Source organism: Lepidochelys olivacea (assembly GCF_965140295.1).
Source record: "Lepidochelys olivacea isolate rLepOli2 genome assembly, chromosome: 4".
Lineage (NCBI taxonomy): Eukaryota > Metazoa > Chordata > Testudines > Cheloniidae > Lepidochelys > Lepidochelys olivacea.
In genome coordinates, this window is record NC_140414.1 from 115,656,096 (window position 1) to 115,680,309 (window position 24,214).

General features: G+C 39.9%; 1 protein-coding gene across 2 annotated transcripts in view; it reads left to right on the plus strand.

Moving 5' to 3' along the window:
• Window positions 1-3,085: 3,085 nt before the first annotated feature.
• KCNIP4 (potassium voltage-gated channel interacting protein 4) overlaps window positions 3,086-24,214 on the plus strand; it is a gene marked incomplete at its 5' end in the record, with an annotated part of 476,849 nt that continues 455,720 nt past the window's right edge. For both annotated transcript variants that reach the window (XM_084627276.1, XM_084627275.1), the window contains one exon: window positions 3,086-3,365. In XM_084627276.1, coding sequence (XP_084483402.1) covers window positions 3,266-3,365 — 100 coding nt within the window. The remainder of the gene's footprint in view (window positions 3,366-24,214) is intronic.

The following is a 24,214-nucleotide window of genomic DNA, read 5'->3' on the forward strand; positions in this document are numbered from 1 at the left end:
TTAAAGCTAGATCCCTTGTTCTCAGTCACTTTGAAATTTGGCTTTCAAACAGCTCTTCATTGGTGTCCTATATTATGTCTGTTGTAGAGACTGCAATTCATATATTTTTGCTTTTATGTGTGAGTATGGGGCAAATTCAGCTCCTTGCCATAGTGCACCCATACAATAGCACTTACTAGGAAGAGGTTCCAGTTAATAAGGGCCACGGTGCACTAAAAGGCCCAGCAGGACATGGTTAACTAATTGGCTTGAGAGCACATGAGGACACCTAGCCTCCCATAACTATGCAACATACTGACAACTCAAAACTTGAAGTTATGTATCACTCAGACAAAATGAAAGCATGTTGTAAAACAGATTCCTCTTCCCCAAAATTGTTTTAACACCATCCCTGGCACAGTCTACTTTCTGTACACCCACAGTTGTGTCATTTTCACGTGATAGCATGCCGTTATAAGCTCTTCATCACTACAGGTGCACAGGCTTTTCCAAAGGATAGTTAATAAACCATTTAAAGCAATATATGCCTGGATTAAGCCTGTGGTTTTGCAAATGATCAAGCTGTTCTCACAACAGGTTGCAATGGAAAGTTGCTTTTTAAATCTGGCTGAAAGGGCGAGTGGAAGATTTCCCAGGATGGGGAAATCTCTGGATGATGTAGCTCCTAACATGTATGCTGGCAGCAGGTGGCTGTGAGTAAAAACAGTAAGGTTTGGCCCATAGTAAAGTCTTAAATCTCATAATGATTGACTGCATCAGAGGATTTAATGTTTTATTTGCAATTTTTAACTATTTACTTAAGAATAAAATACAAAGGATTAAAGATACTCTGAAACCTGTCAAATGTTTATTTGTAACAGCCGCGTTAGTCTGTATCCGCAAAAAGAAAAGGAGGACTTGTGGCATCTTAGAGATTAACAAATTTGAGCATAAGCTTTCGTGAGCTACAGCTCACTTCATCAGATGCATTCTGTAGCTCACAAAAGCTTATGCTCAAATAAATTTGTTAGTCTCTAAGGTGCCACAAGTCCTCTTTTTCTTTTTGCAGATAAACATTTGGTAGTGTAATGGTTTTGTGTTAGCTTTTTTTAAAGCTAGAACTATTACTGGATTTCAGATTTTTATATTTTAAAAAACTGCATCCTGTGTTGTGTGTGCGCTATACTTTTTATGCAAATGGATAAGTTTAAGTAACAGAGGTAGCTGAATTAGCAAGAGTCTCAAAAGTGAACAGCCTAGCCTGTTGTATGTTTGCCCCTCTACCACTCCTTCTGCTGTGTCCCTCAGATCCCCATCTGTAAAATGGGGGATAATTCTTCCTTTATCTCTTCCATTTTTACAATCAATTTTAGACAAGACCAACAAAACTCTTCAGGCCAAAGACTCTTAATACCTGTGTACAATGGATAGCACAACATGGACTCAATTTTGGTTGGGGCTTTCAGGTGCTACCCATAATAAGATAGTTGATACCTCTTATAAGATAGTCTGTGACCTCTTTGTCCATTAGTAGGGCACCCTGGAAGAAGAAAACTTTAGCATAAGTGGAACATCTTTAGAAAAGCACCTGCCCTGAGAAAAAGGGTGGGTGGGGAAAGGATATACAAATAACTTGGGGAAAGGTGGCTTGAAAAGTCAAAGATAAGGTTTGCAAAATCATTAAGCCTTGCAGCATTTTTTAAGACAACCAGTGAGACTCTCATGTGAATTCCCTTTGAGAGGGAGCTCTCTGTACCTTGGGATTCTCCACATAATTTTTTTTTCCTCTTTACCATTCTGAGGGTGGAGAGGAGATCTTCTTCTCCAGCAGATAATACTTGTCAGGCAGTAACATAGGGTGATATGTGCTCATCAAACCATCAGGCTTTGTGTAAATTAGAGAAAATTAGTACTCATATCATATAATTTGCCACCATCAATGCAGTTGCATTGGTGATACACTAGTTCTTATACTGTTGCTAACAGCGGTTTACCTGTCTTAACCATTTTCACAACAAAATGTTAAAAAATCCTTGATCCTGTCTAAACTAGGGATGAAATTCTGGTCTCACTGAAGTCAATGGGAGTTTTGCCATTGACTTCAACAGGAGCTGGGATTTCACCCAGCAGGCTTAGATTTATTGCAGCTCCAGCCCAGGCACTGTTGCCCATGGTGCTGTAATACAGCCCCAAGTTTTTCTGATGCATGCTTAAGTTATACTGTATGCGACAATGCCAGTATGGTAAGATGTAATAAAAATGGACCACCATATCTTTTGCTGTGGAAGCACTGTAATTCTGTCCTATGGTTAACACACTGGTATTATGTTGCTGCTGACCACGTAGAAAATACTTTGTATAGCTAAATCTCAAAATAAATAAATAAATAAAAAATAAAACATTTTTTTTACTAAAAGCTTTGCTAGTGAAGTCTTCTCTTCCCCCCTTCATGCTCCCTTTATCTTTTTTCTTTTTAATTTCTTTAATCTCACAAAGTTGGACCTAAAGCTGAAAAAGATAAACAGACAAAATGGAACAGGTTTGTACTTGGTTTTTTAAAGTACAAAAATGATTCTCTCTCTCTACACTCCAGGAATAAAATATAAATATACGTGGTAGGTAGAGCAGTGAATTCATAATCCTCAGGCTCTCTTTTTGACAAGAGAAACTAATTGAAAAGTCGTCTTAAGCTACAATATCTGTTTACAATTTGATTAATTTGCAGGAGACTATATAGTACTAGTTTTCTAGAAATACACATTTCAAGCCATTCAGATTTAATAATAAATCCTTCTGATTATTTTCATGTTCCCATTCTTATTTTGATATGAGGCCTTTTTGTCCCGTAGTGTCCAATGTGAGTCCACATATTAGTTAGCTTCTGTTACCTAGGCAACTGAATATCCACAACAATGCTACAGTACCAGCAGCACTGGCACAAGAAGCAGCATATTCCCAGATGTCTAGCTGTCACTCTAGGCATGTCATTTTTACAGGGGACATTTACTCTGTGACCTCCTGGGTCCTTGGGTGATCGGCACTTTACTTCATGCATGCCTGTCTTTCTGTGTAAGAGTGATAACGAGCAAACAGATAAACCTGACAGGCCTGAGTTTATCTGTCTGCCACTTCTGGCCTCTGTTAGTGTAGACAGGATGTATTCACTCTCTCTCTCTCTCTTCCCCCCTTCCCTTGCAGTAGCCTTCTTAATGTAGTTTAATGGCTTTACAAAGCCAGGCAGAGAGCACTTTTCTCAGTGGCTGTGGTCGGATCATGACCTCTCACCATGAACTTGGAAGGGCTTGAAATGATAGCAGTTTTGATCGTGATTGTGCTTTTTGTCAAAGTGTTGGAACAATTTGGGCTGATTGAAGCAGGTGTAGAAGGTAAGGGAGTTTATTTCAGTGACTTCTAAAATATTTTTGTTATGATCTCTTGTAACAATGCAAGGGGCACCTGTAAACTAGATGTAAGATACTACCTGAGTCACCCAGAGATCGACATGCACAACAGGAGCTTTGTGGCTTAAACATTACAAGTTGTAGTGATGGTTTTTCTTTTTACAGCAAAAATTGCATTAAAATACTTTCAAGTACTGTACAAATATAAAACTAGATCTTTAGCAAAGACATTAAGATTTTAACTCCTTATTCATGTTTATAATCTATAGTTGTAGTAATATTTGATCACAAATCAGATTTCAAAATAGTTAACATGCAAATATTTTTATAATCTGTATAAGAACATCTGGGCTGGGACTGTTGTAACCAGCTATACATATTTTATAATATTTGCCAATCTGATTACAATATCCTTCATTATCAAAGTAAAACAATGTGTCTGGAGGAAATAACTGCAATCCTTGGATTCAAATGAACAACTCTATTTGCAAGTTTGTATTGCTTGATGCTGTTTATCGTAGACAATTGTATCTTATCCTTATTAGCAATAAAGTTTGTATATAAAACAGTAAACAAAGGAAATCAGGTGCTTGCATTTCTTAAGTATGGCTTTTCTGAATGCATCTTAGTAAACCATTTGATTATTGTGATCTTGTTCTTAAAGCATAGTTACTCTTTCCATTTAAGTTTTTACTCTACCCAGGAAGCTGGCTGCAATGTAGTACACAAATATTCAGATATTATTTTCCAAAATTTTACAAGGTCTTTGGCTGAAATAATCTATTTCTTAAATATTCCTGTAAGCCTGCATTTTAGACAATATACATGTGCTTATACACATTTGGGAACTCTGTCTATGAGCAGATTATGGTTTTATAGGCTAACAAGTAAAACAAATCTCAGCAAAATATATTTGCCATTATGACCAGGCTTAAAGTAATCCTGTGTGTGTAACCCTTTAGAGAAACTCATTCTTTTCTTCAAATGATCTTTTTAAGAGTGTTCCCTGAAAACTGTTTGTTTTTTCTCTCATGCTATATATGTTTAGAAATGTGTAGACTTAATCACAGCTCCTGAAAACGATGGTGTTTCCCACAGATATGTTATCAGATGTATTCTTGTTTAAAGCTTGTTTTGGATGGTTTGTAGAGTCCATGAGAGTGCATTATTATTGGTATACATAACTGAGACCTTATACTTTTGAATATATTATTAGAACCTGTTTTTTGTCTTATTTCAGTTTTGTAATTAACAAATTTATCTCAACTTCTACTTAACTTTTACCATTATATTCATCTACAGTCTGTTTAGTTGGTATATTTCTATATGGTCTGTTTAGGTATAACTGTTGTACCCTAGTGAGTTTCTACGGTAAAATCCACTATTGGTGTGTTTTTTAAATTATTATTTTATATATAATGGTGGTAATTGGGAGACAGACTATGGGGGTAGACTTGCTTCCCAGTGTCTATAAAATTCCTGTAAGAAAGATAGATAGGTTTGTAGAACAGCTGACTACTTTGTTAAAAAAATTCTGGAGTTCAAGGAGAACTGTCCATTTGCATATGCACACAATCTGTTTGGTTTTTACCCCTTATAACAAAGTATTCTAGAATGTCAGCTGAAATCATAAGGGAAAAAATATAAAACTTATTGCTTCGTGGTATTCAAAGTGCTATCGGCAACAATATGTATGGAATAAATGCATATTTTATTGAAATTGCTCATTAGATTTATAAATGATGAAATACACAAAAACAGGGCTTACACAGAAAGTATGAATGGATGTCTTGGGTTTATTCATGAGCTGCAGCTTTACTCTCTGCATATTTCTCAGACCTGGAAAATGAAGGTTTTGAATGAAGCAAGAGAGAAATTAGTGTGGTGGTTCGTTGTTTTTTTGCAGTATTACTAGGGGGATTTAAACAATTGTCTGAGATGGTTTTGATAAAATCTATTTAACTGTGCTCTCACACATATGCTCCTTTGTGATACATACATTACATGTGTAAGTGCTGAAAAGTTCTTAGAACATTTAAAAAAAATTAAATCATACACCGTTACAAGTCCATTCATGATGCTTATATGGTTTTCTAAAAATGTTGGTGGTGTCCTTAAAATATTATTCTTTGTGGTATTGCATCGATTCAGCTTTCATTAGGTGACATCTCTTTCCCTTTTCTGTGCTCCAGGATTCAACTTTCCTACTTAGATCTCCTTGCATGTTATATGGAAAACTAATAGCTCACCTTGATTGACATTTGTAGGCTTTCTTTTCACAACACCAAGAGTTGTTCTGTGTCCTCAGATATTTTTTTTTGTAGATCTGTCTGGAAGTTACTTTTAAATTCAATAATTATGGATCCAAACTAGGACACCAAATCAAACACTCCTTTAACTCTGAAGTTCAGAACCATATTTGAACTTCAGAGTTCGCTCCTCCAGATGGAACGGAACAAAACCAACCCTTGGATCTGAACTCCCTCAAATTTGAGGAAGCTTGGATCTTGTGATTTTGTGATTCAATCAGCTACTTAATCTAGAAGGATCAAATACTTACCCAATTTAAATCAACTGCAAAATTCCATTTATTCAATCGGGATTCTGATTTAGCTTTAACTATATAAATATATGCATTATTCAGTATCTTTCTCAATATTGTGGTATTTATTTACTATGCAATGTTTGAATACATGCCATTATGCATTAAATGTAGTTCAATACTACGGTTCTTTTTGTATGCAAAAATGAAGTATTGTAATGGCAGAATCAGAATATTTTTTTATTTTCCAACCTGCTGCACTCAAGTAATTGGATATTTTGAATGGGCCTTTCCAATCATCCTCAGTTGCTGAAAGATTCTGCTGTGATTATAGTAGGAGTATTTCCAAAGTAAAAGGAAAGGTGTTTTTAAAAATGTATGACTGATATTAAAGGGAAAAACAGTATAATTATACAGATCACAGAACTTGATACTTGTAATGACTCTTCAATTGCTTGTGAATTGAACAGGTGCCTACTGTCCTGCTTAAGTGTACCTTATTGGTGGTTTTTCAAAGGTGAGTATCTACTGTATTGATACACTAATATTGGAAACATTTTAATGTTTTACTATGGTACAAATTGAAGTTTGAGATGTTCTTGATAAATTGTCCATGACCCTCTGGGGGAGAGGGGAGACAGGCTTGTTAGAGAAGAACAAGTAAATCAAAATATTCTAAAATCTTAAGGTATAACAGTCGTCAGAATATCAGTTTATATTTCATAATGTTTGTAGCTTTCTTATGAAAGGTGGTAATCTGTGTACAAGTTAGTCAAATTAACCTGGTACAGAAAGTTTTAAATATTTTCTCTCTGCATTTTCATTACTGTGGGTAAATTATTAAAGTTCAGGTGATCTAATCTAGCTTTTTAAAACGAATACGTAAGAATAAAGTTGATGTGCCTTATAAAGAGATCAACCCCTTCTCAGTTACAAAAATTTAAAATAGTTTTCTCTTAACAGTATGTTGTCAGAATTTGAATCTCCTGTCTAAAACTAAATGTATAATAAAAGGTTGTGAAATGACCCTGTTCAGTCAGATAAATAATAGACTATACACTGAGGGTTGATGTGGAGTGAGAACACACACACACACATAGCAATAGATACCGCTCAAAGCAATAAGTTGACACTAATAAAATTCACCAAGACATAAAAGCTGGCATAAAGGGTAGTTAATGTTGCACTGAAACATGGTTTGTTTTCTTATAATTGCCCTGGCTCTAAAATGTTAATTTCATGATAGCAGTAATAGTTTCAAAAACTTCCTCATGAGCCCTGAGAGTGGCAGCAGTAGGTTGCACAGAACTTTACAGCTGAAATCATTATAATGTAGATAAATCCACTGGATCACTGTAATATGCCAAAGTTTCTAACCCAGTCTTAATGCTGGGTATTTTGATGAATTGCTTTCAGCTGGAAAACCATGCATGACCATGGATATATAGGGTGTTGCTGAGTGATGTCCTAGTGCTTTCTTTTTAACAAGCACTATGTGTGACTTGTAATGACAGTCTCTTGAGTTACTTGTGGCTGCTTTTTTGTTCTGCTCTGAAAACAGCAGCTATTAAACCTGTTTTTGTGACCCAAACTGCAGTCTGCTGGGAACTTCAGCGTAATCATGCTTCATTGTGATGTCCTGTGTGTGGTGGTGGTGGGGGATTGTCACATCAAACAATTATTATTGATGAGCACTAGCCTGTAACAAACACACAGAGTTGTGCACCATTTTGCATTTCTTAGGAATTATACTGTAAACTTCTCCTTGATGTCAGATGGTGTTGCATGCATGGATGTTTTAAAATACGGTCCTAAATTAGAATGTGAATAGACCTAGCTGAATGTGTCATTAGGGAAGGGGGGGGGGAATCTTGGACATTTTAAAATTGGTATTTTTGGTTACTCGCTTAGAAATAGTTCCTACATTATATCTTCAGATTTTTCAAGAGAAATTGAACAATAGCTGTTAAAGCAAACCCCTTAACAATACTCAATAGCTGCAGTGCAAGTAGATGGAAATCTAATATATTCAGTCAAGGAAAATTGTACTGTCTTTGTTCCATATACAATAAGAATAGGTCATCTGTACGTTTCAGATATTTATCACAATGGAGGTATAAAGTTCTGAGTACAATGTCTGAAAACTAGAAATGGGCAAAGTGTAAGAAGAGGGGCTAGGTAACCCAGAAAATTAATAATAATCCTTTAACTTGTAGCTCATTGTTATGACTAACATAATGGCTGAGAGTCATTACTTTCTGACAGCTGTTCAATTGCCTTTGTGAAATGTGTTAGTGGCCTCAATTCAATGCCCAGTGAAGAACTTAGCTCCTGGGACTAATTGCTACTTTTGAAGATGATACTCTGCATTTCTTTAGTGCGCTACATCCATAGATCTCAAACATGGGTAAATATTGCAGTTGATGGCTTCGGCAAATACTGCAAGGGTTTAATATGTATGGAGACTGCACCACTCTGTCACCCATAATTGACTGGGCTGGCCAATTAGAAATGATGCACACTGATAGAAAAACATCAGGATACTTACACAGCCATTGTCATGTAATTGACGGTACATAAAGAACATTAAGCTCCTGTGCTGTTAGCCTGATGCCTTTCACAAAGCTAAATATTTAAAATTAATCTTCAAAAAGTAATGGGAAGGCATTAAAACAGACTTCATCACAAGCTGATATGTAGACTGTCAATAACAACTTTCACATATGCATGTGGATACTGGGAGAATCTATTTTTTTTTCTTTCACTACTAGAATTATAGTTTCTAAAAGTATTTTGAATTAACATAATAGTGCCCATAGGTGCTGGAACGAGGGGTGCTGTGGGTGCTGCTGCACCCCTTGCCTTGAAGTGGTTTCTATCATATACAGGGTTTTCAGTTTGGTTCAATGGCTCTCAGCACCCCCACTGTACAAATTGTTCTAGCAACACTGATTGAGTAATACCAATTGCTTGACGCTAACTATTCATAAATTCTTGGGCCACAAGGAACCATTGTGATCCACTAGTCAGACCTCGTGAATAACACAGGCATTGAGATTCCTTGAATTAATTTTGGGTTTGAACTACAGGATATCTTTTAAAACCCATCCCATCTTCTAATAGATGGACAATCCACCATAAGCCCTGGTAAACTATTCCAGTGGTTAATTATCGTCACTGTTAAAAATGTGTGCCTTATTTCCCGTCTGAATGTATCTAGCTCCAATTCCAGTCATTGGATCTTTTGTTATACCTTTGTCTGCTAGATTAAACAGCTCATCAGTTTTTTCCTCCCATGTAGGTACTTATAAACTGTCAAGTCACCCTTTAATCTTCTCTTTAAGGTAACTAACTAGCTGTCTTTCACTCTGACATGTTTTCTAATCCTTTAATCACTTTCATAGCTCCAAATTTTCCTTTGAACCCTCTCCAGTTTTTATCAACCTCCTTCCTGAATTATGGAAACTAGAACTGTACACAGTATTCCAGTGGCACTGATGCTCAACAGAGGTAATAGAGTATGGAGGCTATTTCTCCTTATCCACTGTTCATCCATCTAAGGATACTACTGGCCCTTTCAGTCACAGTGGGAGCTCATATCCAGCTGATTATCCACCATGACCCCAAAGTCTGAGTCACCTCTTGTAAGTACATTGTACATTCTTTTTCCTAGGTGTGTGACTTCACATTTGACTGCACTGAAATGCATATTGTTTGCTTGCACCCAGCTTACCAAGCTATCTGGATTGCTTTTTATCCAGTGTGTGCCATCATTTTAATAGCACACTTAAAGTAGCCTATAGTCCAGAGATTGAGTAGGTGTCCATAATACCAGATCTATTCAAAGGCTTCCAAGTAGCCCTGTTCTGGGGGGCACTCGTAACTTGAAAACTGTATTCAGACATCTTTACCAAAAAAGCAGGTGTTATGCATACTAAATCAGTTTATCTCTTACTATTGTGAGGATTTTAATATTGATATTTTTTTACTCATCCTTCAAAAATGTATTGGCCTTAAGTGGAATTTTGCAAGGTTGACTTACAATGTATGGAACAGAGCACAACCTTGTACAGTTTATAATTAATGAGATGAAAATTAAACCCATTGGCGAGAGTCCTAATTACTGTTTAGTGCCTTCCAAAGAAAGGTAGTGGCTCTTCTCAGGGAGAATTCAGTTATGAATGACAATTGCTATCCTCCTTGTTTCATTAACAGTAAATGATGTAGCAAACAGATACAAATGAAAGAAATAGCGCTTTATTGATTATGTTGAGAGGATGGTGTTACAAGCTAAGACTCTTCTGTATGTCTCCCACCTGCCACTCCCCAGCTTCTGGTCAGTTCTGACTCCTGATCCTCTCTCTCCAGTTTTGATTGAAATAATGCATTCCTTGAGTGATCTCCGTGAGATGGTTTTATCCTGTCCCACTGTATGCTGATAATATTCAAAGTTCCTTCTAACACATCCACTAGGTCTGGAGATTGCAACCTTTCCTCTGATATGGCCATTGCCACAATTCCATGTGTTCTTCAGGATGTCCCAAAATAGACCACATTACAGCTGAACTATTGAAAGGTGCTCTGCTTTGGTATACAGTGGAAAGCTTCAGTTAGTGAAGAATGTGGCTATCCACCCCTTAAGCAAAGGAAGTCTGTGAACATAAAACACCTGAGTTTCAATCCGCAATCTTTGAAGGGGTGGGTTATCTTCTGAAAAGCGTACTAGGATTCTATTAAGCACATAAGAACAGCCATACTGGGTCACACTAATGGTCCATCTAGCTCGGTATCCTGTCTTCCAACCGTGGCCAATGCTAGGTGCCTCAGAGGGAATGAACGGAACACGTAAGCATCAAGTGATTCATCCCCTGTCACCCATTCCCAGCTTCTGGCAAACAGAGGCTAAGGCAGAGGTTTCAAACACGCGGCTCATGGAGTTATTTCCTGTGGCCGCCAAGCTCCCCTCACCCACGGTCCCCCCAGCATGCTGTCTCTCCGGTCCTCTGCCTACCTCCAGGCGTTTCTCAGCTTAGCACTTTCCAGGATGGAGGGGGAGGAGCAGGGAGCCGCGCGCTTAGGGGAAGAGGCGGGGCAGGGATGGGGATTTGGAGAAGGGGTTGGAATAGGGGAAGAGAAGGAGTGGGAAGAGGCAGGACGGGGACTCATGGAAGAGGTGGAGTGGAGGTGGGCGGGGGAATGGGGCTTTTGTATCTTTATATGAAAAGGTGTCAGTGATGTGGCCCTCGGGCCAATGTACTAGTCCTTATGTGGCCCTCGTAGCGATTTGAGTTTTGAGATCCCTGGGCTAGGGACACTTCAGAGCATGGTTTTGCATTCCTGCCCATTCTGGCTAATAGCCATCAATAGACCTATCTTCATGAACTGATCTAGTTCTCTTTTGAACCCTGTTATAGTCCTGGCTTCACAACATTCTTTGGCAAAGAGTTCCACAGGTTGACAATGCGTTGTGTGAAGAAATGCTTCCTTTTATTTGTTTTAAATCTATTGCCTATTTCATTTTGTGATACCTAGTTCTTGTGTTATGAGAGGGCGTAAATAATACTTCCTTATTTACATTCTCCCCAGGCATGATTTTATGGACCTCTATCATATCCCCCCTTAGTCATCTTTTCCAAGCTGAAAAGTCCCAGTCTTATTAATCTCTCCTCATATGGAAGCTGTTCCTTATCCCTCCTCATTTTTTTTTGCTCTTTTCTGTAACTTTTCTGATTCCAATATATCTTTTTTTGAAATGGGGCAACAAGATCTGCATGCGGTATTTAAGATGTGGGGGTACCATGGATTTATATAGAGGCAATATATTTTCTGTCTTACTATCTATCCCTTTTCTAATGATTTCCGACATTGTTTGCTTTTTTGACTGCTGCTACGCATTGAGTGGATGTTTTCCGAGAACTATCCACAATACCTCCAAGATTTTTTCTTGAGTGGTAACAGCTGATTTAGACCCCATCATTTTATATTGCTCAGTGTCAGTCTCTCATCTCTTTTAGAGCAAGTATGAGAATATCTTTAAGGGGAAGGGTGCAGAACTTCCTGCAGAATTCTTACGGTGTCAGCAAAGAGGTGGCTGCTGCTTATACACCTCTACCCCAATATAACACTGTCCTCGGGAGCCGAAAAATCTTACCACGTTATAGGTGAAACCGGGTTATATCGAACTTGCTTTGGCCTCGAGCATTTCTGTTCTTGTTAGTCACTTCCCCGCCTCCTGACTGACGCCTCAGAACCTCTGAACCGTCCAACCCCCGCCCACCCCCCCGGTCCCCTGACCACCCCCTGAGACCCTCTGCCCCTTATCCAACCCCTTGACCTCGGCCTGGCACCCTTAACACGCCACTCAGAGCAGCGTGTTGGAGCCAGACATGCTGACACACTGATCCACCGGAGCGCGCAGGCCCGCCCCCCAGAATGCTGCTTTACCGCATTATATCCACATTCGTGTTATATTGGGGTAGAGCTGTACTCTTGTGTTACTTAATATAGCTGTCAAGGTTCCTCCCCCACTCTGAACTCTAGGGTACAGATGTGGGGACCTGCATGAAAAACCTCCTAAGCTTATCTTTACCAGCTTAGGTCAAAACTTCCCCAAGGTAACAAATATTACCCCCGTTATCCTTGGAATGGCCGCTACCACCACCAAACTAATACTGGTTACTGGGGAAGAGCTGTTTGGACGCGTCCTTCCCCCCAAAATACTTCCCAAAACCTTGCACCCCACTTCCTGGACAAGGTTTGGTAAAAAGCCTCACCAATTTGTCTAGGTGACTACAGACCCAGACCCTTGGATCTTAAGAACAATGAACAATCCTCCCAACACTTGCACCCCCCCTTTCCTGGGAAATGTTGGATAAAAAGCCTCACCAATTTGCATAGGTGACCACAAACCCAAACCCTTGGATCTGAGAACAATGAAAAAGCATTCAGTGTTTTACAAGAAGACTTTTAATAAAAAATAGAAGTAAATAGAAATAAAGAAATCCCCCCTGTAAAATCAGGATGGTATATATCTTACAGGGTAATTAGATTCAAAAACATAGAGAACCCCTCTAGGCAAAACCTTAAGTTACAAAAAAGATACACAGACAGAAATAGTTATTCTATTCAGCACAATTCTTTTCTCAGCCATTTAAAGAAATCATAATCTAACACATACCTAGCTAGATTACTTACTAAAAGTTCTAAGACTCCATTCCTGTTCTGTCCCCGGCCAAGAGGACTACAGACAGACACACAAACCCTTTGTTTCTCTCCCTCCTCCCAGCTTTTGAAAGTATCTTGTCTCCTCATTGGTCATTTTGGTCAGGTGCCAGCGAGGTTACCTTTAGCTTCTTAACCCTTTACAGGTGAGAGGAGCTTTCCCCTGGCCAGGAGGGATTTCAAAGGGGTTTACCCTTCCCTTTATATTTATGACAATAGCACTTACATTTTGTAATCCAAAAGACAAAACTATTAATTCTAGTCCCAGATGTGTTGCTGCCAAAGGGCACTGTAGGCAGAGGATGTCATGTGAACACACACTTCTGCTTCCTATATGCAAAGTTGAATTCCATTCTGATGAAAATCTTCATGATCATTTGTAAGGCATATTTAACTGACTATTTTTTCTTAGTCTTGGACTACAGCCACTGGATGCTTATTTTGTCAATGCATGTGGTTGACACAGGCTAAGATGGGTTGGATTTGTACCAATTTTTGGGAAGGCATGTTTATCTTTAATTCCAGTAGTATCTGTCTAAATGGACACAATATAAATGTCTTGTTAGTTAGATTTCAGAGTGGTGGCCATGTTAGTCTGTATCAGAAAAATAATGAGGAGTCCTTGTGGCACCTTAGAGACTAATACATTTTGTTAGTCTCTAAGGTGCCACAAAGACTCCTCATTATTTTTGTTAGAGGGAATAAGAGTAATGGGTTGTTGAGGATTTTTTAAATCCAGTTTTTAATAAGTCATTCTTCAGTTTACAGTATAGTGGGTAAAATAGCTCAGTAACTTTTTTCATATTGTAAGAGTATAGTTGTGGTGGAAGAGAAATTGTCCTGTAACTCACCTTGAGTTAACAGATTAATTTTAATCTGAGTAGTGTAATCCCGTCATATTTCTAACTAGTACTGAGTATCTATTATTACTACTACTACTGGTTCTTACTGTGCTTTTCATCTATAGATCTCATAGTGCTTAACAAAGGAATGTAAATATCCATTATTCCCATTTTACAGGTGAGGAAACTGAAGCAGTGTGCAAAAAAAAATGCACAAGCATGTACAGATGGCTAAGGCACAAAATGAGTTACATCTAGGAAGAGAGAGAAGTCAAGAAGAGGTTCTTTAAGTACTGTTGGAACAAGAGAAAGATGAAGGAAAGTGCAGGCCCTCTGCTTAGTTATTGTCTCTCCTTCTCCACTGATTGCATTGTATTAGTAAGAGCATTGCTAACAGATTGAGGGAAGTGATTATTTGGCACTGGGTGAGGCCACCTGGAGTATTGCGTCCAGTTTTGGTCCCCCCACCACAGAAGGGATGTGGACAAACTGGAGACAGTCCAGCATAGGGCAACAAAAATTATTAGGGGGGCTGGGGCACATGATTTACGAGGAGAGGCTGAGGGAACTAGGTTTATTTAGTCTGCAGAAGATAAGGGTGAGGGGGGATTTGATAGCAGCCTTCAACTACCTGAAGGGGGGCTCTAAAGAGGATGGAGCTAGGCTGTTCTCAGTGGTGGCAGATGACAGAACAAGAAGCAGTGATCTTAAGTTGCAGTGGGGGAGGTCTATGTTGGATATTAGGAAACACTATTTCACTAGGAAGGAGGCACTGGAATGGGTTACCTAGGGAGGTAGTTGGAATCTCCATCCTTAGAGGTGTTTAAGGCTCTGCTTAACAAAGCCCTGGCTGGGACAATTTAGTTGGTGTTGGTCCTGCTTTCATAGAATATCAGGGTTGGAAGGGACCTCAGGAGGTCATCTAGCCCAACCCCTTCCTCAAAGCAGGACCAATCCCCAATTTTTGCCCCAGATCCCTAAATGGCCCCCTCAAGGATTGAACTCACAACCCTGGGTTTAGCAGGCTAATGCTCAAACCACTGAGCTATCCCTCCCCCCAGGGAAATTTTTTTTGTTTGAGCAGGAGATTGGACTAGATGACCTCCTGAGGTCTCTTCCAACCCTAATATTCTTTGAGTCTACAATGACATTGAGAAGCCTGAGGTACTTAATACCTATTTTGCTTCAGTCTTCCATAAAAAGGTTAATGGTGGCATAAATTCATTCCCCCTTGTTAATTGTAAGTCAAAATAGGGAAAGAACAGGTTAAAAATACTTAGATAAATTAGATGCATTCGAGTTGGCAAGGCCTAATGAAATTCGTTCTAGGGTACTTTTAAGGAACTAGCTGAAGCAGTCTCAGAACTGTTAGTGATTACCTCCACACAGGATTGTATCCCAGGGGACAAGAGAAGGGCAAACATAGTACCTCTCTTTAAAGGGGAAGGGGGGAGAAAAAGGACCCAGGGAATTATAGACCCATCAGTTTAAGATACCTGGAAAGATATTGGAACAAATTATTCAACAATCTGTAAGTAGGGGATGATAGGGTTATAAGGAATAGCCAGCATGGATTTGTCAAGAACAAATCATGCCAAACCAACATAATGTTGTTATGACATAGTGGATTGGGGAAGGGAGGAGTAGGCATAAAGTATCTTGGTTTTTTCAGTAAGGTTTTTGACACAATCCCACATGACATTCATATACGAAAATCAGGGAAAGGTAGTCTAGATGAAGTTAGTGTACCGGTCCACAGTTGGCTCAAAGATCAGAAACCATAGTTATCAGTGGTTAGCTGTCAAAATAGGAGGGCATATCTAGTGGGGTCCTGCAGGGGTAAGATCTGGGTGTGGTACTAGCCAATATTTTCATTAATAACTCTGTTAATGAACTGGAGAATATTCTTAAAACTTGAAGATGACACCAAGAGGAGGGGTTGTAACCGCATTGGAGGACAAGATTAGAATTCAAAATGACCTTGACAAATTGGAGAGTTAGACTGATATTAGCAAGATGAAATTCAATAAAGACAAGTGCAAAGTACTTCACTTAAAAAGAAAAAATCAAATGAAAAACTACAAAATGCTATATCACATCTGCAGCACTTCTCCTATCCAGTAAACCTTGGCTGAATAATTGGCTAGGCAGTAATACTGCTGAAAAGAATCTGGGTATTATAGTGAATCAAAATCCAGTATGAGCCAGCAATGTGATGCAGTTGTGAGAGAGGCTAATATTTTGGGGAGTATTAACAGGAGTATTGTATGTAAGACACAGGAGTTAACTGTCCCACTTACTCAGCAATGGTGAGGCCATAGCTGGAGTTTTGGTGTCATGCTGTAGGAAAGATGTGGATAAATTGGAGAGTGTCCAGAGGAGAACAATAAATGATAAAATGTATAGAAAATGTGGTGCAAGCAGGGAAAAACTGGGAATGTTCTTTCTTAAGAAAAAAAACTGAAGGAGTATCTGCTAAGTCTTCAAATATGTTAAGGGCTGTTTTTAAAAGAACGTAACTTTTTCTCTGTCCACTGAAGGCAGGACAAGAAGTAATGGGATTTATCTACAGCAAGGGAGATTTACATTAAATATTAGGAAAACCTTCCTAACTATAAGGGGAGTTAAGCACTCAAATGCGCTTCCCAGGAGGTTATGGGAAGCCCCTTTGTTGGAGGCTTTTTAAGAACAGGTTGGATAAGCCCAATCAGGGATGGTCTAGGTTTACTTGGTCCTTCTTTAGTGCAGGAGGCTGGAGTTGATAGCCTCTCGAGCTCCCATCCAGTCCTGCGTTTCAGTTAGCCTAAGTAGCTTTCATTGATTTATTCAAAGACTTTAAGAACAGAAGGAACACTAGGTCATCTAGTTAGATCTTGTATATCACAGATCATTAACTCTCACCAGTTACCCCTGTATTGAGCCTAGTAACTTGTTTGACTAACTCATATCTTCAAGAAATGCATTGAGTCTCTTGATTTTTGGAGACTTTAAGAAATGGGGAATTTACCATTTACCTGGTAGCTTGCGCCAGTTATAGTCATTGTTAAAAACCTCTGCCTAATTTCTCACTTGTCTGGAAGCTGAAGTCAGAAATTCAAGTTATGACTTTCTCTGCTAGATGAGCTTTTTTAGAACCCAGTATTTTCTCCCAGTGATGGAATTGGTACACTTTAATCAAGCCACTTCTGACTCTTCTTGGATAAGCAGAAATAAACTGCAAAAAGAACAGGAGTACTTGTGGAACCTTAGAGACTAACAAATAACTGAGCTCTTTAAATTGCTCACTTTAAAGCATTTTCTCCAGCACGTGAATCATTTTTGTGGCTCTCTTCTGCACCATCTAACTTTTCAGCATCTGTTCTAAAATACAGACATCTGAACTGTATGTAACGCGGTCACATTCTGGGGTACAATTCAGGCCCATGAGGGGTTATTACTGCCTGCCCTGTAACCCTGGGTGCCTTAAATGCTCTGCTGCCATGGCTTACAACCTGTACATCTACGGCTAGCAGACAAGCATGCACTGAGTGTGAGTTAAGTGGCTCAGCGCTTTAATTCCAGCAGCCTGCTTGTTACAACCCAGCTACATGCTGATATCCACCAGTCTTGGTTACTAGTCAAGTGACTCCACCACACTCCCAGTCCTGAATTTTCCTAAAAACCATGTGCTCTGCAATGTCCAGCCCTTTTCTGGACCATTCAGAGGACTAATGTTTACTTGATGCTCTAAAGAGTCAAAAGAAAAGGAGGACTTGTGGCACCTTAGAGACTAACAAATTTATTTGAGCATCGGCTTTTGTGAGCTACAGTGCACTTCATCGGAATGCATCCGATGAAGTGAGCTGTGGCTCACAAAAGCCGATGCTCAAATAAATTTGTTAGCCTCTAAGGTGCCACAAGTCCTCCTTTTTCTTTTTGTGGATACAGACTAACACGGCTGCTACTCTAAAACCTGTCAAATGTTTATTTGTATCTTTAATCCTTTGTATTTTAATCTTTTAAGTAAATAGTTAAGAATTGCAAATAAAACATTACATCCATTACAGTGTATCATTTAGAAAAACCTCACATGTTGACTTAAATGCCAGTGATGGAAAGTCCACTATGAGCCTTTGTAAATTGTTTCAATGATTGATTATTCTCACTCTTATGTATTTTTTTAAAAAACAAAAATTGTGCCCTATTTCCAGTCTGAATTTATCTAGCTTCAAGATCCAGCCTAAGGAGGCACAGAGAAGTACAGTGACTTGCCCAGGGTCACCTAGCAGAGCTAGGAATAGAACCTAGGTCTCTTGAGTCTCAGTCCAGTGCTGTATCCACAAGGTTGCATTGCCTCCTAACTTCCAGTTTGCTTTTTTAGGCTTGGAGAGAACCTCTTTCTCCTTAATTCTTTGGGTTTTCTAGTAGATTAAATCTGACCAGTCTGTCTATCCTTCATATGATTGTCCTCCAGTATTTTTTCATCAAAAATATATTTGACACAGCTGTGAAACTTACTCAGGCATAGGGCATATTTCTAAATGTTTATAAAAGCAGAGTCTGCTGCTTGTGTTGATTCCTTCCTCAAGTCTGAAACTTAAATTATATTTGAAAAATGTGTGGTGTGCTCTCCGAAATGTTCGTCGCTGCAGATCTAAGAAAGACCTGAAGGATAATAGGTGTCATAGAATATCAGGGTTGGAAGGGACCTCAGGAGGTCATCTAGTCCAACGTCCTGCTCAAAGCAGGACCAATCCCCAATTAAATCATCCCAGCCCGGGCTTTGTCAAGCCTGACCTTAAAAACTTCTAAGGAAGGAGATTCTACCACCTCCCTAGGTAACGCATTCCAGTGTTTCACCACCCTCCTAGTGAGAGAGTTTTTCCTAAGATCCAACCTAAACCTCCCCCACTGCAACTTGAGACCATTACTCCTTGTCCTGTCCTCTTCCACCACTGAGAATAGTCTAGAACCATCCTCTCTGGAACCACCTCTCAGGTAGTTGAAAGCAGCTATCAAATCCCCCCTCATTCTTCTCTTCTGCAGACTAAACAATCCCAGTTCCCTGAGCCTCTCCTCATAAGTCATGTGTTCCAGACCCATAATCAATTTTGTTGCCCTTCGCTAGACTCTGTCCAATTTATCCACATCCTTCTTGTAGTGTGGGGCCCAAAACTGGACATAGTACTCCAGGTGAGGCCTCACCAATGTCGAATAGAGGGGGACGATCACGTCCCTCGATCTGCTCGCTATGCCCCTACTTATACATCCCAAAATGCCATTGGCCTTCTTGGCAACAAGGGCACACTGCTGACTCATATCCAGCTTCTCGTCCACTGTCACCCCTAAGTCCTTTTCTGCAGAACTGCTGCCTAGCCATTCGGTCCCTAGTCTGTAGCGGTGCATTGGGTTCTTCCGTCCTAAGTGCAGGACCCTGCACTTATCCTTATTGAACCTCATCAGATTTCTTTTGGCCCAATCCTCCAATTTGTCTAGGTCCCTCTGTATCCTATCCCTCCCCTCCAGCGTATCTACCACTCCTCCCAGTTTAGTATCATCCGCAAATTTGCTGAGAGTGCAATCCACACCATCCTCCAGATCATTTATGAAGATATTGAACACAACCAGCCCCAGGACTGACCCCTGGGGCACTCCACTTGACACCAGCTGCCAACTAGACATGGAGCCATTGATCACTACCCGTTGAGCCCGACAATCTAGCCAACTTTCTACTCACCTTATAGTGCATTCAGCCAGCCCATACTTCTTTAACTTGCTGACAATACTGTGGGAGACGGTGTCAAAAGCTTTGCTAAAGTCAAGAAGCAATACATCCACTGCTTTCCCTTCATCCACAGAACCAGTAATCTCATCATAGAAGGCGATTAGATTAGTCAGACATGACCTTCCCTTGGTGAATCCATGCTGACTGTTCCTGATCACTTTCCTCTCATGTAAGTGCTTCAGGATTGATTCTTTGAGGACCTGCTCCATGATTTTTCCAGGGACTGAGGTGAGGCTGACTGGCCTGTAGTTCCCAGGATCCTCCTTCTTCCCTTTTTTAAAGATTGGCACTACATTAGCCTTTTTCCAGTCATCTGGGACTTCCCCCGTTCGCCACGAGTTTTCAAAGATAATGGCCAATGGCTCTGCAATCACAGCCGACAACTCCTTTAGCACTCTCGGATGCAACGCGTCCGGCCCCATGGACTTGTGCACGTCCAGCTTTTCTAAATAGTCCCTAACCAGCTCTATCTCCACAGAGGGCTGGCCATCTCTTCCCCATTTTGTGATGCCCAGCGCAGCAGTCTGGGAGCTGACCTTGTTAGTGAAGACAGAGGCAAAAAAAGCATTGAGTACATTAGCTTTTTCCACATCCTCCGTCATTAGGTTGCCTCCCTCATTCAGTAAGGGGCCCACACTTTCCTTGGCTTTCTTCTTGTTGCCAATATACCTGAAGAAACCCTTCTTGTTACTCTTGACATCTCTTGCTAGCTGCAGCTCAAGGTGCGATTTGGCCCTCCTGATTTTATTCCTACATGCCGAGCAATATTTTTATACTCTTCCCTGGTCATATGTCCAACCTTCCACTTCTTGTAAGCTTCTTTTTTATGTTTAAGATCCGCTAGGATTTCACCGTTAAGCCAAGCTGGTCGCCTGCCATATTTACTATTCTTTCGATACGTCGGGATGGTTTGTCCCTGTAACCTCAACAGGGATTCCTTGAAATACAGCCAGCTCTCCTGGACTCCTTTCCCCTTCATGTTAGTCCCCCAGGGGATCCTACCCATCCGTTCCTTGAGGGAGTCGAAGTCTGCTTTCCTGAAGTCCAGGGTCCATATCCTGCTGCTTACCTTTTTTCCCTGAGGAAGAAGCAGCAGAAGAACAACCAGTCAAAGGCCTGGTTTCCTCCATTTTGTGACCTGAGGTGGGGGAGAGGTGTTTATAGTCTAATACAGAATTTATTTCAAAAGGAGCAACTACAACAGCATCATCCATAGTTTTTAGTTAACCTGAAGTACTGGATGTCATTTTACAGCCCAGGTGCCTGATTGTGCACCATAGAAGTCAATAGGAGTTTTGCCAAAGGTATGATTCAGTCTGACAAATGACTGTAAAAATGACATTGTGGGCTTCTGTGCTTGTCAATGATTTCCATATCCAATTTTCTCCATTTATGGGGTCATGCTGGAGATGGAAAATTAAGTGCCACATTTGTAAAGTCCAGCTAGGATGTGAAGGTGAAGCTGGGTTCTCTTGTCTCATTAAATATCACCGGCAGAGAGAAGCAACAACTCCATTGTCTTCAGATTGTGGGCTCTTTTAAACCTGGGTAATTCTGAGGTAAATTGGATTACAAAGGTGTAAATAACTGTCATCAGTGGGGTGCCACATGTGTAACTGAGGGTGAATTATAGCTCTGCAAGTGAAGCTTACTTAACAGTGCTGATTGAGAAGAAACAGACTCCAGCTCATTCTACCACAGCTCTGTAGTGCTAAAACAAGTTGTGTGTTTGTGGGTTGTGTTTATCACTAAAACTTGTATTCAGAGTCTCTTCTGCAACTGGGAAGTGAATCTGTTCATGAGAGGGTGCCATTTTTATATTACTCTTAAATGTTCTACTGCTAAACCTTATTGAAATATTACTGGTCCTTCTGCTTCTTTACCTGCCCTCTCTTTGAGAATAGATTTAACCAATCTAAACAAGTAAAACAAAATGGTTTCTGGGTGCTAGTAATTCTTAGCTCAAGCTAATAATTAATTAAAAGTGGGGCATTTTCTTTTTAAAAGAGACTCAGTCTGGATTTAAAAACTTGAGTGATGGATAATCCATCGTATTACAGTATTTGATACATTGATCTAATGGTTAATTACCTTTGCTACTAAAAACATGAGCCATATTTCAGTTTAAATTATTTTAGTTTCATTTTCTAACCATGGGATTTTACTATGTCTTTGCTAAATTAAAATGCTCTGTAGCATCAGATATCCTCCCTTTGTAAGTTTGTTTTAGACCAGGATCAAGCCACCTTTTAACCTTCTCTTCAATAAACTAAATAATTTGAGCTCTAGTGGTCTTTTATTTTAAGGCATGTTTTCTAGACCTCCTCATCCTTTAAGCTCTCTTCTGAACTCTCCTCAGGTTTTTCAACCTTCTGTTTAAAGTGTTGACACCAAAACTGCACAGGAGCCTTAAAACTAGTCTCATCTGTACCAATACACAGAGGTAATATCACCACTCTGCTACTACTGAATTCTGTGTTAATGCACCCAAGGATTGTCAGTCGTCTTTACATTTTCATGTAAAATATGTCTGTATGTATTGTTTCTATGCAAAGCGGTGGAGAAGTTCAGATTCTACTATTTCTTTAGCAGAGCCCATTAGGAAATCTTTGGTAATTGTAATTTCAATGGAAAAATTCAGTGTTAAGTGTGTGACCTTCTGACGTGAAATCTGATATGATTAATAAATATGTTCAGCTTTTTATCCGTTTTAAAAGGATTTTAAATTAATCTGCTAAATATCATACCATGAAAGGTGAAATAAAGCACTGAGTTAGAAGAGGTGCTTTAAAATACTCTCCCGTTTGAGACTGGATTCTCAAACTACTTTTCAGAGAATCTTCTCTTACGGCAATTTTGAATATTGGTGAACAGACTCTTCCCTCCCTCCCCCCCCCCCCATCCTCATTGGAGAACACACTTTCCTTCACTTCTTTCTTTATTCTCCCTTCTCAAAGGCTCTGTACTGTGGCACCTTCCCTGAAGTTAGAAGATTCTATCACCACCATTCCTAACTCAGATGAGGGCAGTCTTTGTAGAGAGATGAACCAGAAGTCTACCATGTTCAAGGAAATCTAAGTTCTATAAAGTTGTGGGTGGCCACTAAATGAATATTGGTGTAAACAGTAGCGGTATAGACTATGTCATGAATACACAATATTTTAGAAAGTGTACTTCAGGTGGTTTAGTGAGTAACATTAATCAGCAAGCTATAGTTTAGGTAGCCTTGCTCAACATCATAGTAAAGTAACAGGGTTATTTTGTTGTAGCGAGTAACCAGCAGGAAAGTCTAGTTTGATTGGAATAGGACACAGCTCTTTAACAGATGGGGAAAGTATTTTCCAGAACAAAATCCAGCAGTTCAGAGGGAGGGATGTTTGTCCAGTGGCTTCCCAATGCCATGCAAGAAGCCTGGGTTTTGATTTCTGGTCTCGTGATCTGTAGAAGGTCATCTGGGGCTGGGAGCATTATGGAGATAGCACTTCCTCCCTCCCCCAAAGGCTTATTTTCAATTTCTCTATGCTAGTGTAAGGAAGCCTTTTCAGAGACCATTTGAATGATTCAAAAGTAGTAGATCAGAGATCGGCAACCTTTGGCATGCAGCCTGTCAGGGAAATCCGCGGGCAGGCCGGGACGGTTTGTTTACGTGCCGCATCCGCAGGTTCGGCCGATTGCAGCTTCCACTGGCTGTGATTCACCGTTCCAGGCCAATGGGGGCTGTGGGAAGTGGCGGCCACCACATCTCTCAGCCTGCGCTGCTTTCCACAGCCCCCACTGTCCTGGAACAGTGAATCGCAGAACCATCCCGGCCCGCCAGCAGATTTCCCTGACAGGCTGCATGCCGAAGGTTGCCGATCCCTGCAGTAGATGCAGTGCATAAGTTAACTGAGCTAAAGCATAGTCTCCCTCAGTTGTCAACAATAGTAGCATTTATATCCTCCCTCTGGTCTCCATCTTGTTGAAATCCTTCAATTAACCATCCATCTTTTTTAAGAGTACTTCAAAATATGATTTCACAGTAAGAATAAATGGATAAAACAAAATTGGAGCTACGAAACAATGTTCCAAGGAAATAACTTTCCAAAAGTTGTAAAACCTCTCATTTAATAAAAACATACAGAGAAACAACCCCCTCCAACATCTCATCTCTCTGTTCAAAATGGCTTGTCTGACAAACAAAAAGAGAGCCTCTGGCAAATCTCAGGAAGAAAAGACTTCTTCTTGTACATCAAAATATATCCGAACATGTTAAAGCTGCAACTAGCTTTCCCATGGAGATGCTATTTTTGGCTCCATAATTAAGTGGTTCCCATTAAAATCCAGGCATTTCCCACATAGTGATTTAAAGCTAACACAGTATTCCCTGATAACTTCAATTTATTGCAAGTAGCAAATAACGGTGGGGATCTTGTAAGCCAGCAGTTTATTTGCATTAATTTCTGTGGACAGTATTTTGGTGACTGCT